This window comes from Hyaena hyaena, unplaced genomic scaffold (assembly GCF_003009895.1).
Source record: "Hyaena hyaena isolate Hyena2069 unplaced genomic scaffold, ASM300989v1 scaffold_469, whole genome shotgun sequence".
Lineage (NCBI taxonomy): Eukaryota > Metazoa > Chordata > Mammalia > Carnivora > Hyaenidae > Hyaena > Hyaena hyaena.
In genome coordinates, this window is record NW_024081103.1 from 466139 (window position 1) to 484303 (window position 18165).

The window sequence follows — 18165 nt, forward strand, 5'->3', positions numbered from 1 at the left end:
TACAGCGACATAAGTAGTGCTTCTATTCTGTCAGCATTGTTCACTCTTTATAAGTTTGCATAGATGCCACGGGTCCCTCAGCAGCAGCTGACCACCCAACGCACTCCGTGGTATCCAACGCTGAGCGGCCTTTACTGCGAAGCTGTCAGCGGAAGCCAGGAGGCGACCCGGGCGGCGCCGCAGGTGTGGAACCCACTGCGCCCTGGCCCCGCCCCCCACAGCTCCCTGGCCCCGCCCCCCACCGCTTCCCTGGCCCCGCCCTCCACAGCCCGCCTGGCCGCGCCCCGCTCCACACAGAGCTTCCGCACCTCCCCGGGCCCGCCCCCTCAGCAGAGCCCGCGGGATCCAGTGCGCCGGCGCAGGCACCACCCTTCTCGCTCGGCCCGCCTCACCGCCGCGTCGCTTAAGGAGCCGGCCGGGCGCCCGCCTTTCCGGCTCGCCCCGCCTCCGCACGTCCTGCGCGCTTCGCTTGCGGAAGCATGGAGGGCGAGAGTACGTCGGCGGTCCTCTCCGGCTTTGTGCTCGGCGCGCTCGCTTTCCAGCACCTCAACACCGACTCGGACACGGTGAGCCCGCGGGGCGAGGCGGGCTCCGGCATCGCCTCGGGAGAGGCCCCGCGCGCGGGCGCCCTTCGCCGCCGTTACCCCCGTCCCCGCCCATGAGCTCCCGGCGGCGCCGCGCCGGTCCTCTGCCTTGGGGCTTTGCCTTGTCCCGCTCCTGGGCAGTCCTAGGTGTGTCTCCCGCCTGCCGAGTCTTTTCCAGGAGTAGCCGTTCCTTTTCTAACCAGAGTTTATTTCTTCGCCCCGACAAGTGTCCCACACGCCCGCGTTTCTCTTCCACACCCCCCCCCCTTTTTTTCTGGTTAAACTTCGTTGTAAAAGGATGGAGAGTTCATACAACATTCTCCTACGACGGTTGGAAGGTTGCGGGTTAACTTTCCGTTTCTTCTAAGTGCCGATTACTGGTTCTCAAAGGCCGCTGAATCTTTTCGTGCAGAGCAGCCACTGTGTGTGTGTGTGTGTGTGTGTGTGTGTGTGTGTGTGTGTGTGTTGAAATTGTAGGCTAGGAGATGCGTCCAGTGGCAGTGCTGGGGCAAAGCTTAGTGGACGAAGAAGCCTAAATTGGTGTATGTGAGATCTGATTTTTGTTTGTATTGGTGTCAAGTTTATGAAGTAAGGCCTCAGCTAGTTCCTTTGTTGATGCTTTCAGTTACAATGAAAACATTTAAATTTATCCTCAAATATTAGATATTCTTATTTCATACTTCTGCCAGGTTCAAAAGTCTCTGGATCCAATAGTGAAGTAGTGTTTTGAATACAGTACACGTTTTGAAAAACTTATGCAATCATAAAAATACTATAAAACTTCGACCCCAAGAAATACTGGCTTAGATTTAAGTGTTTAGTATGCTCGTACAGTTTAGAAACCTCAGTACTGAACAAAGCCTACTGACATCTGCTAAATATTGTCCTCTTCATTTCAGCGTCCTACATTTCATAAGGTCTATTGTTTCCAAAATCGTTTTTTGGCACAATCCTAATAAAGCTGGAATTGATACCTTTCATGTATACAGTTTTAAAGTTGGGGGGGCTGCGGTGATGGTTCTTCATTTATTTATTTTGAGAGAAAGCACAGCAGGGGAGGGGCTGAGAGGAGACCAAATCCCAAGCAGGCTGAGAACCAGCTTGATGCGGGGCTAGCACTCAGGAACAGTGAGATAGAGTTGGGCACTTAACTGACTGGGCCACCCAGGCACCCCTACAATTTTAAATAACCTTGTAGATTAACACCTGGCTGAGAGCAAATATATGGCAATTTAAAATGTGTGTGGCTGTGGCAATTATTTTGGAAAGTCTTAGTGTGAATGTAAACAGAATGGGTCCTTAAGTCTCTGTGGTTTAAAGGATTAGCCCTCGGGAAGTACCATCGTGTTAGAGAGACCATTACTCTTACATCTTTTCCCTGACATCTTTAAAAGGTGATTCTCTGGATAGCTGTACTTGCATTGACGCTGCTTCCTTTCCCAGGGTTTGTCTCGAACACTGGGCTGTAGAGTTCTGGATTGTTCCCTCCAGATTCCAGTAAAAACTCATTATTGAAACGTTCATTTTGTCTTTTTTTTTTTTTTAATGGAAGGGGGAGGCATTCTTGACTAACTATAAAGAAGATAAAATCTTTATTGTCCATCAAGCATATTGGGTCTTCAGATGTGCCAAGGGAAATAATTGAATTCTCTGAAACTCAAAGATATCACTCCTGTTGTGGCAAAATGCCTGCATTTTAAAAACAATTAGGGTTCCCAGTTCCCCTTTTCGAAATCAGACTTTGATACTGAATTCCAAATCTTTAATATTTACAACTTTTAATCTAAAAACGCTGATCATTGTGTCATTTCATAGCTCACAAGTGCCCCCTGGCTCCCAGAAGCATGTGCCATTAATCCAGAGCCCTTGGCTGGGTACTCAGGATGTTCCATTATTGGCTATGTTCCCACCTATCTGTGATTTCCTTACTCTGAGAGGGGAGCCTTCTGTTGGAAGACAAACTACCCTGCTGCTCCTCCTTCACACAGTGTGTGCTCATTTCTGGCGCTAAGCCTTTTATATTCCAGATGTGCTAAAATCACAGCAGTATTTACAATCTCTTCTGTTCATTTTTATTAAATTGTGCATGTTTCCTAACTAAACTGAAAATGCACCTGGTCTTTATTTTGTGTGTCCCTCACCTGATCTTGGGATATATTGGTTAAGTGATTGAGCAGTAATTCTATCACGATATTCCATAGACTGCTTGTTTTTACCCTTTTAGGAAGGTTTTCTTCTTGGGGAAGTGAAAGGCGAGGCGAAGAATAGTATTACTGATTCCCAAATGGATGATGTTGAAGTTATTTATACAATTGGTGAGTCACTTATTTTTTTTTTAAACTTTGTTTATATATTTTGAGAGAGTGAGAGTGAGAACACAAGGGAGGGGCAGGAAGAGAGGATCCCAAGCAGGCTCCACAGTCAGAATGGAGCCTGACATCCGCACACCGCAAGATTATGACCTGAGCAGAAACCAAGAGTCAGATTAGTTTGTTAATTGCTTTAAAAAATAGATAAAACCTTTTAAAGCTGATTTTAAAAGATACATTGTATTCATTTCTCAATTAAAATTATGGCACTGACTTCTGGGGATGAGCACTGGGTGTTATATGGAAACCAACTTGACAATAAACTATTTGTAAGAAATAAATAAATAAATAAATAAAATTATGGCTGTGGCCTAAAGCAAGAGTGAGGGACATAGGATGCAGACAAGATTACCGTGAGGAAACAAGGATGAACTAGCTCCTATATATTTAAGTGGCAGGAAGATGGCCCAACAAAAGGTAAAGGAACCGGTAAGCAAGACCAATAAAAAAGATAAAACAGTTTGGACACAGACTTTAAGTACTGCAGAAAAGTTGGAAGATAAGAACTGAAAAAGCTCAGTTTTTCGGCCTCTGTCTTAGATCATTGTAAGTAACTTTGGGAGTGTAGTGTGAAAAAGGCAAGACTGTGAAGGGCTCCAGGAGCGGGTGGTGAATCACCTGCCTCATATGGCAGCTGGTCTTTCAGGGAGGAGAGAGAAAAGGGAGCTTTAAAATATATGGGGGGTTTTCTGATTACCTAACATATTTTTCTAAGCATATTTTTAAAAACAAAGTTGGTGGTTTGCTCTATAAAACATGTGGCACCATGACATCATATTGTGTCATGACCATTTCCATATGTTAAACAATCCTCTAAAAATCATTTTTTATAACTCTACTGTATTTTCTGTTAGCTTACTTACTCTTAATAGCTCTATGTGATTTCAGCAGTCTTTTAAATTATAATCAGTAGTTTCCATTTTTTCATTATCATAAATTACGTGACCATCCTTGTACATAAATATTTTTTTACACTTATAGATAGATTCTTGGAGGTGGTATTAGAGTGTCAAAGGGTATGAACATTTTTAAGCTTCTTGATCTGTATTAGCAATTGCTTTCCAGAAATACTGTGTCAGTTTATATTCCTACTTTATGTAACTTTTTTGTTTGCCACTTTAAAAGGTTAAAAATGGAAGTATATGTGCAAATTTATATATGTATATAAACGTAGTATATATGTGTAAATAAATATGTAAAGTAAATTTAAATTCACTCTCAATAGAGTCTTCTTTGGTAACCACTGTCAGTGGTATTAGTATTTTTTTGCTCATTAACAATACACATGTATATAAATGTGTATAATTTTTTATTTACATGAAAGGGATTATTACTATACATGGATAAATATCTCCAGGATAAATTATCTCCATTGATACTGTTCTGTACTAACGGTGTATAGTTTGCCATTCTTTCTAACGGCTTTATATTCCCAACTGTTTCTACGTACCATCTCTTATATAAAACCAGTTACGAATGACTTTCTATTTTTTTGTTAATACAAAACAATATAGTAGTGAACACTTTGTAGTCCATATATCTCTATGACGTTGAGTCTGTTGGAAAGTCAAATTCCTAGAGGTAGACCATTGCCTTTGGAGAAGGCATGTTCTTAAGACTCTTCCACCGTATATAAAAGTGCCCAGGTCCCCATATTGTTGTCATCACTAGGTATTATCCAATCTTCTAATCTTTGCCAATTTGATAAATGAAAAGAAACTATATTAATTTGCATTTCTTAATTACAAATGAGGTTAAGTGTTTATGTATTGCTTTAGGGGCAGCTTTTGGTTTTTGAAAAAGACAGGACTGTTGCATACTTTTACTCTCTTTCTACTATACTATTTTGCTTTTTCTTCATTGATTTGTAATACCACATTACAACTTAAGGAAATTGGCCTTTTGTCATGTGTTACAGCTGTTTATACAGTTTGTAGTTTTACTTTGTTAATTATTTTTTCTTCTCAGAAGCTTTAAAAACAAGCCTTTGGGGCATCCCCCCCCTCAATTGTAATTGGCATGCTACCCACAGTAAGCAAACATATTTTGAGGAGTTTAATTAAACAACCACATTGAGCAACCCCATCGTGCTGGAACAATGCTAATAAACATTAAGGTATTAGGCAAGTGCTATAGGAACGCTTAAGTATTTGCTCAAATTATTTTAAAATGTTGGATTATTAGATGATAACAAGTAAAATCCAAGGTCTACATGTTACTACATTACTTTGGCTAGCGGTTATTTTTGTATTTTCCCATATCTACACCAGACTGTGTTTGACCAGTTACCAGTTGCAAAGACTGTTTCTGTTCATTTTAAACAGGAATTTATCTGAGGGTAACGTACATTTTCTAGAAGAAAAAGGTCTCAAGAAGATGATCACTTTTCCTTTTTTTTTTTTTTTTTTAAAGAGATTTTATTTTTTTTTAAATGTTTTATTTATTTCTAGGAGAGAGAGAGCGTGAGCAGGGGAGGGTCAGAGAGAGAGGGAGTCGTAGACTGAAACAGGCTCCAGGCTCTGAGCTGGCAGTCAGTGCACAGTGCCCGACGCGGGGCTCGAACCCACGAACCGCGAGTACATGACCTAAGCGAAAGTCGGACGCTTAACCGACTAAGCCACCCAGGCGCCCCTCACTTTTCCTTTTTTAAATAGACTGAATTACTTTTATTAATATACATATGGAGTTATTGAAATGGTGATTTCATGTAGTTTTCTCTTTAAAGATGGTACTTGCAGGTACAAAGATGCAGAGATGTCTACAGCCTTCAGATGTTTACTTGAAGAGATTCAGCAGCAGTTTGATGTGGGTTTCCTCATCTTGCTGAAGGTTCACAAATTCCCCAAAGTCACACTGATGTCTTTGATTTAAGTAACTAAAAAATTTTGTAGTAATCTGGCTAAGATCTGCCCAAGGAAGAGATACACAAATAGGACATGTCACAGGAACGATCTGAATAGGTGATTGCTATTACAGTAATCCCGTAAATACTGTCTGGTAAAATTTGATTTTGACACAAGTCACACTTAAAAGTGGGAAGCCCAGAAGAACCTGTATTCTCTTCTGTAGTTGTTTTTAAAGTATTCTTTGCATCCAATGTGGCGCTCACATTCACAATCCAGAGATCTAGAGCAGCATGCTCTACCAACTAAGGCGGCCAGGCGACCCTGGACTCATATGCTCTGGATAAGTTTCTGTGTTATCAGATGTGGATGGTTCACTCATACTGCTCCTTGAATAATTTTGGGAGATCTGAAAGTTTGGAATAATAGAGGAACACCACATTCATCTGGATATTTCTTACAAGATTTATAATAGTGTCTTGTGCAATAGAATTTAATCTGTTTTACCCAGCATCTGTAGCTACCAGAATTTGGATGTATTTAGATGTATTTCTATTGACAAGAGAATAAAAGTTACTTCCTAAAAGATACTAGGTTTTTGTTTTTTTTTTAAGTGTGTAGTTAACAAATCCTTTAGGAAGCAGCTGCTTGGAATAACAAGATAATCCTTTAGCAGCTGTTGTTGTCAGTTGGGTAGAATTAGAGCATAACCTTTTTAGAACCCAATGAAAATATAGCAACTTTAAATTTATCTCTTGTGTTGCCATTATTAAACCTATTTAGAGGGAATGTAGTGTTCTAGTTAAGACTGAGGCACTGGCTTTGAATTTTGACCCCCCCCCCACTCTGTCTGCCTGTTACCTCATCTTTAAAATGGAAGGGACTATAGGTCTCCTAGGTTTGTTGTGAGGATTAAATGAGATCATGGTACAGTACTTACTCAGTATATGCTGTTCATGTATGAAGTGCTCAGTATATGCTATTCAAATAATAAGTAATCATAGCAAAAAATTCCTATTTTCCAGACATCCAGAAATATATTCCATGCTATCAGCTTTTTAGGTAAGTAGCGAGAGGAGATAAATGACCTATTGTGAAAACTATTCTGTGCGAAAGAAGTAATTAAAAAAAAATTTTTTTAATGTTTTTTATTTATTTCTGAGAGAGAGAGAGCATGAGCAGGGGAGGGTCAGAAAGGGAGGGAGACACAGAATCTGAAACAGCCTCTGAGCTAGCTGTCAGCACAGAGCCTGACACGGGGCTTGAACCCACGAACCACGAGATCATGACCTGAGCTGAAGTCAGACGCTCAACCGACTGAGTCACCCAGGCACCCAGCGAATGAAGTAATTTTTAAAACTAACAAAATATCTTAACTATCAGTTATATATGGTGGTACTGATAAAAATGAAAAGACTTTTTAAAAAAAATATATCTGAAAATTCACTTGTTCATTTCACCCTAATAGTTCTTTCTCTGTATTTATATGCTTGCTTTAGCTGGTCTCCACTGCCTCTCCCAGGTACCAGTTTACCTAGAGGATTGTTTTCTCACACCCAGTCACCTCATTGCGTATTCTAAACTCAGTGACACGTTCTCATACGTCAACAGCAGCCCTTTTTTCTACTTGGCTATGATATTTCTTAAAACTTTTCATTGAGGTATAACACACACTTAAAAACCAAACCCCTATAACTACAACATGGTGTAGTTTTAATGAAATGCCTTTATGATTTATATAAACTGTACTTGGAAAATCAGCATTACTATCTTCCAGTCACACTGTGTGTACACATAGCTAAGGTTGTATACGAATTGCAGTGGAGCATATGGTAAAGGTGGAAACATCTGGTAGGGAGGACAAAAAAGGCTTTTGTGTGGTCTTAAACTGCTATGCCAGAAAGAGCTAGAGTTTGTATGGTGTTCTGTATACAGTGGACATACAGAAATATTTGTTGAATGAAGGATTCCTGGATCCTCTACTCCTTTTCCTTTTTCATTACTTATGGATCTCATATTTCTACCACTTTAAGTCTGTTAATTTGAGAACTTTATTCTTATTTTTTAGAACTTCATATGACCAGCAAGTAGGTATATGGATTTTGGGTGGGTAAGGAGTAACTAATATTAAAAATGCTAATAAAATCCATATTTTTAGCCTGTTTGAAATGCCTTTAAATTTGGCTTTTACAGCTTTTATAATTCTTCTGCTGAACTAAATGAGCAAGCACTGAAGAAGATATTATCAAGCACCAAAAAGGTATTCCCTGACTTTTTAGAGGTTTTTTTGGTATTCTATCCTAAAAATGGGTAATATATATATTTTTTTAATGTTTTATTTATTTCTGAGAGAGAGAGTGACAGCTTGAGCAGGGGAGGGTCAGAGAGAGAAGGAGACACAGAATCTGAAACAGGCTTCAGGCTAGCTGTCAGCACAGAGCCCAACGAGGGGCTCGAACCCACAAACTGTGAGATCATGACCTGAAAAATGGGTAATACTTTAACAGAAGTTTTAAGCAACATTTGTCTTCGCAGTGTTCTATAAAGCAAGTGAAAAAAGAAAGGCTTCTTCTTTCCAGAAGTTTAAAAGGATTGCTCTGAGAACAAAACCAGTCACTAAAAATATTAATCTTGTTCTCATTCTCGGCTATTTTTTTATTTAAAAAAACCATTTTTTTAACATTTATTTTTAAGAGAGACAGGGGAGGGGCAGAGAGAGAGGGAGACACAGAATCCAAAGCAGGCTTGAGGCTCTGAGCTGTCACTGCAGAGCTCGATGTGGGGCTTGAACCCACAGACCGCGAGATCATAACCTGAGCTGAAGTTGGATGCTTACCCGACTGAGCCACCCAGGTCCCCCAGATCGTTGACTATTCTAATTAGCATTAATCTCTTCCTCTTCTACATTCCTACCATACCTCTTCCCATACCATTTATTTTAGGACTTAACTCCTCTGTTTTTACATAGCTGCAGTTAATGCACTTTGCTATGTAGCACCCAATTTGAACCTTCCCTAGTATACTTGGTGTCTAGGTAAGACTTGCTGAATGATCAAAACAGGGTTTTTCCCCCCTATACAAAATTGCAGGTTCTTAAAACTTTTTGATCTCTGAGTTGAAAATAAAAGTAGATACAGTAAGTTTCTTTTAAAAAACATCCTTTGTTGAAAATGCTTGGAGCTTGCCCCCCAATTATATTTGGGTATTTTAAAATGTACCTATAAAAACTTTATTTTTAAAAAGAAAATTTTTAATTTTGTCAGTTTAAATGTGCAGATAAAAAACTTAGTTGCTGACATTGTCACACACAGACCTTTAAGCAAAGTAGTTGCTCTTTGTTATAATTACAAAGTTTTCAATAAATGAGATTTATTTTTCCAGCTTTTAAGAAAAAGTTTAGGAATACTAACAAATTTGTTCAGCAAATGTTACAGTTTATGAAACCATTTCATATGATCTTCCTCAATTTCGAAACCCACTCTAGAGGTGGTATCATTTCCATATAAATTCCAGTTAAAACCTATTGGGTTCAGTTTATTTAGCAAACCAAATATCCATACAGGAAATAAATTTGTTTTCATTGACACTTTCTTCATTTAAATTTTGACTAAAGATTAAGATTTTAAATCATAAATGCTATGAAGAAACTAGAAGTTAGGAATCTTTTTTCTCTATATGAATAAAATAGTAGCTCCGTAGCTGAATGGAAAATAATTTGACTACGCAAGTCAGTTTGTATGCGTTATTAAAAGTAAAGAGTATACTGAAGTATGTGCTTTGTTTATGTATGTCAAAATCTTGCTAAATTTAAGAATGCCATTTTTAAGGCTGTCAATTTTATTGTTTAATTATGACAGTAAGACAAAAAATAATTGTAACCATTAAGGCCTACACCTGGTATTTTTTTGTATTTTTCCTCAGGCTGTGGTTGGATGGTACAAATTCCGACGTCATTCAGACCAGATCATGACATTTAGAGAGAGGCTGCTTCATAAAAACTTACAGAAGCATTTTTCAAGCCAGGAACTTGTCTTTCTGCTGTTAACACCAAGTATAATAACAGACAGCTGCTCTACTCATCGGCTGGAGCATGCCTTATATAAACCTCAGAAGGGGTAAATGTTGGGCCAGTCACTGGCTGTTTCTGTTAATAGAAAAGTATACTCAGTGCTTTCAGTGTACTTTTTGCAACTTAACAAATATTTCAAATCTTGTTTCACTTAATTGTCACAATAACCCTCTGAAGTTAGTGTACCATATTTTTTTATAGATGGGAAAATGAAGGTTACATAAGGAAATTAGAAGCCCAGTATGGAATGATGACTTGTGTTTTTGGCACAGAGGATTTGTCATAAGGTGGAAAAAATATGTGTGTTTTAGTTATGGTTGCTAAAGGACATAATAGAGAACTGAGCCTAGGTACTTGAGTAGCTTTTCTGTAACCTGCAAAGAAGCAAGGTCGTTCTTGGTGGCCCACCAAAATGAGTTAACAGAGATTCCCAACAGGTTATATAAACAACATTCTCATGGAATATGAGGATTAAGTGAAAAGAGTACCAACTAAGATTAATTTTATTATTTTTTTAAGTGGGCTCCATGCCCACCCCCAATGCAGGGCTTTGAACTCACGACCCTGAGATCAAGACCTGAGCTGAGATCAAGAGTCAGATGCTTAACCAACTGAGTCACTCAGGTGCGCCTAAGATTAATTTCTTTTAATGTTTACTTATTTTTGAGAGAGAAAGCATAGGAGGGGCAGAGAGAGAGAGGAACAGAGGATCTGAAGCAGGCTTTGCGCTGACAGCAGAAAGCCCGATGCAAGACTCAAACTCACAAACCGTGAGATCATGAGCTGACCAAAGTCAGAAGTTTAACCGACTGAGCCACCCAGGCCCCCCTACAATTAATTTTATTATTCATGGAAGACAGGATAAATCTCAACAACACTGCCTATTTTTACATGTTAAAATAGCCATTACAGCATTCTTTTAGGGGCACCTGGGTGGCTCAGTCGATTGAGCACCCAACTCTTGGTTTTGGGTCAGGTAATGATCCCAGGGTTGTGGGATCGAGCCCTGCTTTGTGCTGTGTGCTGAGCATAGAGTCTGCTTGGGATTCTCGTGCGCGCACTCGTGCTCTCTCTCTCTCTCTCCCTCTCTCTCCTCCTCTCCCACTCCCTCTGTTCCTCTCCTCAGACCATGCTCTCTCCAAAATAAAAAACAAAAAAAATTTTTTTTAAAGGTATTGTTTTCACACAATTACCTTACACTGTGCACATTTCACCACTTTTAAAAGCCATTTGCTTCAAGTCAATACTGTCTCAGGTAAGTAGTATAGAATGGGGTTTTTGGTTATTTTTTAATCTTGTAGGGGAAAGGTACTCTATACATAATATGTATAAGTATATATAGAAATATAATAAGGAGAGGCTAATATTTTACTTTATTCTAACTTTATATTTTAAAATTTTATTATTTCAGACTTTTTCACAGGATACCATTAGTGGTGGCCAATCTGGGCATGTCCGAACAACTGGGTTATAGAACTGCATCAGGTTCCTGTGAGTCCACTGGTTTTAGCCGAGCAATAAAAACACACAGGTGAGATTCTTTGGCTGCTTTCCCACTAAATTTTCATTCATTTTTTGAAATTAATTTTTTATTACACAACAATGAAAATTAAAGGAAAACTAATGAGCACATTATTCAAATAAACTAGACTGTTTTTACTTTTTCCATATTTCTTTCTAGCACTTGTCCATTTATAATATACCAAAAAGAGAAGGGTTGTTGTATATCCTTTATGTGTCAACATGTATTCTGAGAGTAAGTAGCTGGCTTCAAAATAATTTTCTATGGAAGCAGTTTAGATCATAAAGGCATAAAATTAGACTGGATATGAGACTTCAGCCAAGTAACAACAAAAATATGAGACTTTAGCCAAGACTCATTCATACTATAGGCTATAGCTATATTGCCATAACTGTTGTTTGTTAAGGAAATAGTTAATGTCAGAAATAACAACACTGGGACTACAGGGTACTTACTGAAGAATAAGAAACTAGATTTTATTTATTTTTGTGTTCCACAAGAATTTACAGTTTTAAAGAAACTGAATTCTGAGAAACAGAAACCTTAATTTTGAGATGCACAGTTTTATATTTATCTCTAATTGGGGTAATTTACAAACTATGCCTTAGCGGTTTGTCTTTTGGTATATAAAATAATGTTGCCTCTTTCAATCACTAATAACTTAAATTCAGTATAGTATTTTAAAAATTGACCGGTCCCTATTACCAAGAAAGAAACCTCTTTCCCCTTCTCCTTCAGTCTTGATTTTTCTTAATTTCTTTTGAGTCCTTAAGAGGCTTTGAAGTCTGCTAATGTGAAGATATATGAACTAAGTTTTCTGATTGGTTTTGCTATGAACAAGTAGGCTGACAAAATATGTTCCCTGCAAAACCAGTCAAAAGAATCTTGTTGCTCCTCAACTACAGATAGGTTTTCATCGTAGTATTAAAATGATTTCTATACATTTGCCTGACAAAATGGTAATTTTTCACAGCTCTGAATTTTTTAAAGAAGATGGATCTTTAAAGGAGGTACATAAAATAAATGAAATGTATGCTTCTTTACAAGAGGAATTAAAGGTAAGTTCACATATCAAACAAAGACTACTTCTAAAGTTCATATCAAATTGATAACAAACCTTTTAGGGGTAACTTGACATTTGATTAGATTCACATTATTCTGATAGGTTTGTTTCAGTAACAGGTTAAGACCTCAATCTCAGAAGTTTAGTCTCACTCACATTTTATCTCGGCTGCAGCTCTGCTCCTATTCTAAGTGTTGTCTTCATCCTAGGATCCACCCTGAAGGAGCAGCCCTTATTGGGACATGCTCTTCTCATGACAAATGGAAAAGAGCAAAAGCTGGTGGAAATTCACAACAGCTTCAAAACTTCTGTTCAGGCGCACGTGGGTGGCTCAGTCAGTTAAGCGTACAACTTTGGCTCAGGTCATGATCTCATGGCTCATGAGTTCGAGTTCCGCCGTCAGGCTTTGTGCTGCCAGCTCAGAGTCTGGAGCCTGCTTTAGAGTCTGTCTCCCTCCCCCGCTCATCTGTGTGTCTCTGAAATATAAACATTTAAAAATATTTTTTTTTAATTAAAAAAACAAAGAAACTGACAGTGGGGCCAGTACTAATATCCCACTGTGTTCATTCATGGAACACAGCAGCCAAGGGGAAGTGTGGCTTCAGTAGTGGACTTGGAAGTTTGGTCACTGGGGCTGTCCGTCCACTATGCTTCCTCCACTGGAGATCTGAGCAGTATATTCCATGGCCATTGTACTCCTCAATATAGCACCCTAAGAGGGGGCACCTGGGTGGCGCAGTTGGTTGAGCATCCAACGTCAGCTCAGGTCATGAGCTCACAGTTCAGGAGTTTAAGTCCTGCATCAGGCTCTCTGCTGACAGTGTGGAGCCTGTTTCACATCCTCTGTCTCCCTCTTCCTCTGCCACTCCCCCATGTGCTCTCACTCTCTTTCTCAAAAATAAACACCAAAATGTATACATATATACATATCACACTAAGAGAAATAGGGTTAACACATTTTATACTACTAATGAACACTGGTCTTTAATGTGAATGATAATACAGGAATTTTAGAAAACAGAAACATCCAGAATCCCAAAATTGTAACATAGCTATTTTCACTTAACCATAATTTCTAGTTTTTCCCTAATCTGTCCATTCTTTTACATAGTTGATAGTGAAGGGGACTGTCAGGATTTTCATTTGATGTCATTAAGCATTTTTCATGTTGCTACATAGTCCTTAGTTTTTAATGTCAGTATATTTCATATAGCAATATATGAGAAATCTAATGTCAGAAGTACCAACTTGGGCTAAAACAGGGGATGTAGAGGTATGTTACAGGAGCTCCAGGCAAAAACTGAGCTTCAGGAAGAAACTGGAACCAGGAGCCAGAATGCCATCAGAACTTTCTTTCCCTGTGTGTCGGCACATTAATTTCCTTCATAGTGTCAGTAAAACATAGTTACTTTATTGTCAGCTATTCTTTTTTTAAGATTTTATTTTTAAGCAATCTCTACACCGAACATGGGGTTCGGACCCACAACCCCGAAATCAAGAGTCACACACTCCACCAATTGAGCCAGCCAGGCATCCCAGCCCCACTGTCAGTTTCTTAATGTTAAATCTTTGCAGTAGATATTCATCTCTCAAAATACTACAGTATTTTTTGTTTCAAAGTAAATAAATATTTCTGTTTTCCGTGTATAGCATGCAGATAACAGGTATGATACGGCTGTGCATAAATTGGAAGTTAATACATCTGGAAAGCATTGTATAACCTATAAAGCACCATACAAGTGCCTGTTGCATTCCTTCAGAAAATAGCAAAATAAGATATTTATAAAGGCTAATAATAAAAATATAATATCCACAAAGGATTTTCTGTTATTTGTGAACCTAGGCTATAGTATACAACTTGGAATTTTATCTATGCCCTTATTTTGTTTTGCAGGGTATATGCAAAAAAGTAGAACACAGTGAGCAAGCAGTAGAGAAACTGCTAAAGGATGTACACAGATTGAAACAGGAAATTAAAAAAAGAAAACAGGCACAAATTCAAGCAGCACGTAAGTAAAAAGTTCACACATCACTGCCTTCTGCACTTTAAAAAAAAATCCCCACTAAACTAACTGATGAACTTACCTACTTCAGGATTAAAAATAATTGTTTTATTAATATACTCTTAAATCTTAAAGCACTTGGTACTATTATAGCTTTACTATACTCTTGATATTAAAAAATACAACTTAAATTCCCTTTTAGAATATAGTGGAATATAAATTAGAATTTGGGATTATGCACATCATTTTTCCTCAATTTAGAGGATTTGATAGAACTATTCAGTTAAGATCTTTTTGACTTTACTTAACAAATAGATCACTACAAAAGCTTAGTAAAACAAATGTCATACATTGAACTGATAATTTTATTTTGTTTAGGAGAGACCGTCGAAAAAGACCCTCAGGAGAACATTTTTCTCTGTCAAGCTTTACGGACCTTTTTTCCAGATTGCGAATTTCTTCATTCATGTGTTATCTCTTTGAAAAATAGGCATATTTCTAAAAGTAGCTGTACTGCCAACCACCATCTCGATGTGATAGACAACCTGACCTTGATGGTAGAATACACCGACCTTCCTGAAGCTAGTCCAGCTAGCAGTACACTGCAAACAATTAAACGTAAAGCTTTAGATACCGACGATGGATGGCAATTCAAAAAGTCACGGCTGTTAGAGACACAAAACAAACCATCTAAAACAGATACTGATAGTAGCAATCCAGAAAAAGCATCTACATTGAGCAGCCCTGAAACAGATGAAGAGATTGAAAAAATGAAGGGTTCTGGTGAATATCCACAGTCTCCTACATTTTGATCCTTTTAGGCCAATAGGAGATTTTTGACTGGCTAAAGGGTAAAGCCAGATATTTATACTGTCTCTACAATGTTCAGCTGTTTGCAGTGACATATAAATTCTAGTGCATTTATTTTTTAAAGCACTTTACTTTAAAAACCTTTTTTTTGCCTCCCACCTTTTGAAAGATTTTATTTTTAAGTAATCTTCTCTGCACCCAGCAACGAGCTCAAACTCACAACCCCAAGACCAAGAGTCACACACTCCACTGATCAAGCCAGCCAGGGGCCCCTTTTACAAAACTGTTGAGGGAAAGGCTTAATTTAAATAGATATTCTTTTAAACTCATATAGCATACTTTAGAATCAGAAAAGAAAGACTAGCATTAGAACATAATAGAAAAGGAAGATGTCTAAAGGTAACATGAAAAGATACGTTTTTATTTAAGTCATTACAGTTTCTACTCCTTAAGTTATAAGTGGCTAGAGTTGCCAGATAAAATGCTGGAAACATGCAATATTAGGGACATTCATTAAAAAATTATTCATTGTTTATCTGAAATTCAAGTTTAATTGCATGTCCTATGTTTTTATTTGCTAAATCTGGCAGATCTGATTATGGCACAACTATAATACAGCACAAACAATCCCTCCCTAGTCGAGTCCTCTACACAAAATTGAGTGAATCCAGTATTTGAGTACAGGACAAGCCTGGTAATGCAGTGTGTCTGAGGTCAGCAGCTGGTCCAGTAGCTAAAAACGGGGGATACGCCTAGGTGGCTCAGTCGGTTAAGCATCCGACTTGGCCTCAGGTCATGATCTCACAGTTTGTGGGTTCAAGCCCTGCGTTGGGCTTTGTGCTGACAGCTAGCTCAGAGCTTGAATCCTACTTCAGATTCTTTCTCTCTCTCTCTCTCTGACCCTCCCCTGATCACACTGTCCCTCTCTCTCAGAAATAAATAAAACATTTTAAAAAAAGGTAGCTAAAAACACCAGTTAAAGTGGGAACCAAAAATGGTGCATATGTGTATATACATATGTCTATCACAGATTTCATTTTAACATAAAGTAGAGCGTACATTCATTTTGTCAACCTTGCGTTGTTGGGCTAGGAACTTTTCTAAGAGTATACTGGTGTTCCTATATAAGTCACATTCATTACTTAATTCCCAGTTTCTTTAAGGAATTTAAAGAAATTTGCGAAGCAACCTAAGTACAAAATGCTACTTTTTTTTTTTTCATTTCACAGCATCCTACTTCTACCCTTCTTCAGTTGTCCTAATCACACTTAACTTGACAATTATCTTTCTTTTTAATGTTTTATTTTTGAGAGAGAGACAGAGCTCAAGCAGAGGAGGGGCAGAGAGAGAGGAGATACAGAATCAGAAGCAGGCTCCAGGCTCTGAGCTGTCAGCACAGAGATTGATGTGGGGCTTGAACTCATGAACTACGAGAGCATGACCTTAGCTGAAGTGGGACACTTAACTGAGCCAGCCACCCAGGCACCCCGACAACTATTTTCTTAAAGCTAGTTATTGTAAGTCTTTTGAAAGTGCTTACTTAGTTTTAATTGCAACAGTAACTCTCTTTCCAATGCTCCTACTTCATCAGGACAGTGACAAAACTGACAACAGATTTGGGAACAAAATAGCTGACTCTTGGCAATGCAGAACTCAAGAGGTTTGAAGAGTCATCGGCTTCAGTATATTTGAGGATGTAAAGCCCCAGTTGAATCTGGTGAGCTGGTTAAATGAGGTTGGCTAAGAGCTTTTACTGTGTGTTTTTTGTATTTGTCTTTTATAGAATTGTGAGAATTTTCCACAAAGCCTACACACATTATGAGAAGCCTTCATGATTCATTCACTGGATGAAATGCTGAACATACACTTTGACCATAGCTTTTCCATCTGCTACTTCCTAAGTGACAGAACCAATTCGTAGCTACTATCAAAATTATCTTCTATCTATGTTACCATGTATTAGTTACCTTGGGGTGCTAATGAAGCCCACATTAACAACAGAGATGTTTTGTATAAATAATGAGTTTCTGTTGGGGCTGTTTAACTGGTCACCTAACAAGCACTGTGGTGTAACAGCCCAGGGCAGAGGGAGGGGAAGTAGGTTGGCAATCTGAAACCTGACTTAAAAATAACCACAAACAGGTGCCTCAGTCGGTTGAGTTTCTGACTCTTGATTTTGGCTCAGGTCATGATCCCAGGGTTGTGGGATCGAGCCTTCTGTTGGACTCTGCACTGAGCATGGAGCCTGCTTAAGATGGCCTTTCCCTCTGCCCCTCTCTCCTGACTCACACACTGAAAAATTTAAAAAAGTAATAACCACCACCACATCAGCAGAGCATATAGAGGGTCACATAGAAAGTAATGACTAAATGCAACCAATAAATGAACTGCCAGAAGCCACTGAGCACACGTGATCTGGTTTACCTGCAAGCTGGACTGAGACAAAGGTTCCTCACCCCCTCCCATCCTGGAATGTACACTTTGCCTACTGTTCCCACATTGGGCGTGTTCCAAGAACATAGCCTTGAGAAAGTAAGGTGCTGAGACCATATGGATTGTGTGTGACTGAACCCAGTTAAGGCCTTGATATAAACTTTTAAGACTCTTGCCAGACAGGTGCAGAGATCTGTTTTTCTTAGAGATCTATTTGTCCTGTGGTCACCCAAGACAAGCTTTGTAAGCTCTCTTGCTTATTAAGCTGCTACCTACCAATCTGAGGTGGTCTGCCTCTTTAGTGTTTCCTTGACTTCCATGTACCAGTCTACTAATCAACAGATAAAACAAGCTAGACTAGGACTGGCAGAAGCAATAAGCAACCAACGTATGTAAATGTGTTTTGAAGACAACAGCTTAAGAGTTTTCAGACACCTTACAAGAAACAGGCCTTCATACAAAGTTCAGT

The 18165-nt window shown here is 38.7% G+C and overlaps 1 protein-coding gene across 5 annotated transcripts; it reads left to right on the forward strand.

Moving 5' to 3' along the window:
* The first annotated feature begins 406 nt into the window (after positions 1 to 406).
* Positions 407 to 17467, forward strand: ABRAXAS1 (abraxas 1, BRCA1 A complex subunit). Of its 5 annotated transcripts, none has more exons than XM_039253990.1 (10): positions 407 to 566; positions 2809 to 2899; positions 6822 to 6858; positions 7990 to 8056; positions 9718 to 9911; positions 11277 to 11396; positions 12361 to 12445; positions 14345 to 14459; positions 14832 to 15236; positions 17047 to 17467. In XM_039253990.1, the coding sequence occupies exons 1-10, from the start codon at positions 480 to 482 to the stop codon at positions 17052 to 17054; spliced, it is 1209 nt and encodes a 402-aa protein (XP_039109921.1). In that variant the 5' UTR covers positions 407 to 479; the 3' UTR covers positions 17055 to 17467. The 5 variants fall into 5 exon arrangements, with proteins under 5 accessions (XP_039109921.1, XP_039109920.1, XP_039109918.1 ...); XM_039253989.1 differs by having other exon boundaries at positions 408 to 566; positions 16855 to 17467; XM_039253987.1 differs by lacking the exon at positions 17047 to 17467 and having other exon boundaries at positions 408 to 566; positions 14832 to 15428.
* Positions 17468 to 18165: the final 698 nt, after the last annotated feature.

Bases quoted from the DNA above. Each gene is read 5' to 3' on its own strand.
- ABRAXAS1 (XM_039253987.1), top strand. From the start codon at position 480: ATGGAGGGCGAGAGTACGTCGGCGGTCCTCTCCGGCTTTGTGCTCGGC. The intron at 567-2,808 runs GTGAGCCCGCGG...TTACCCTTTTAG, and splicing joins TCAACACCGACTCGGACACG to GAAGGTTTTCTTCTTGGGGA. The intron at 9,912-11,276 runs GTAAATGTTGGG...TTATTATTTCAG, and splicing joins TTATATAAACCTCAGAAGGG to ACTTTTTCACAGGATACCAT.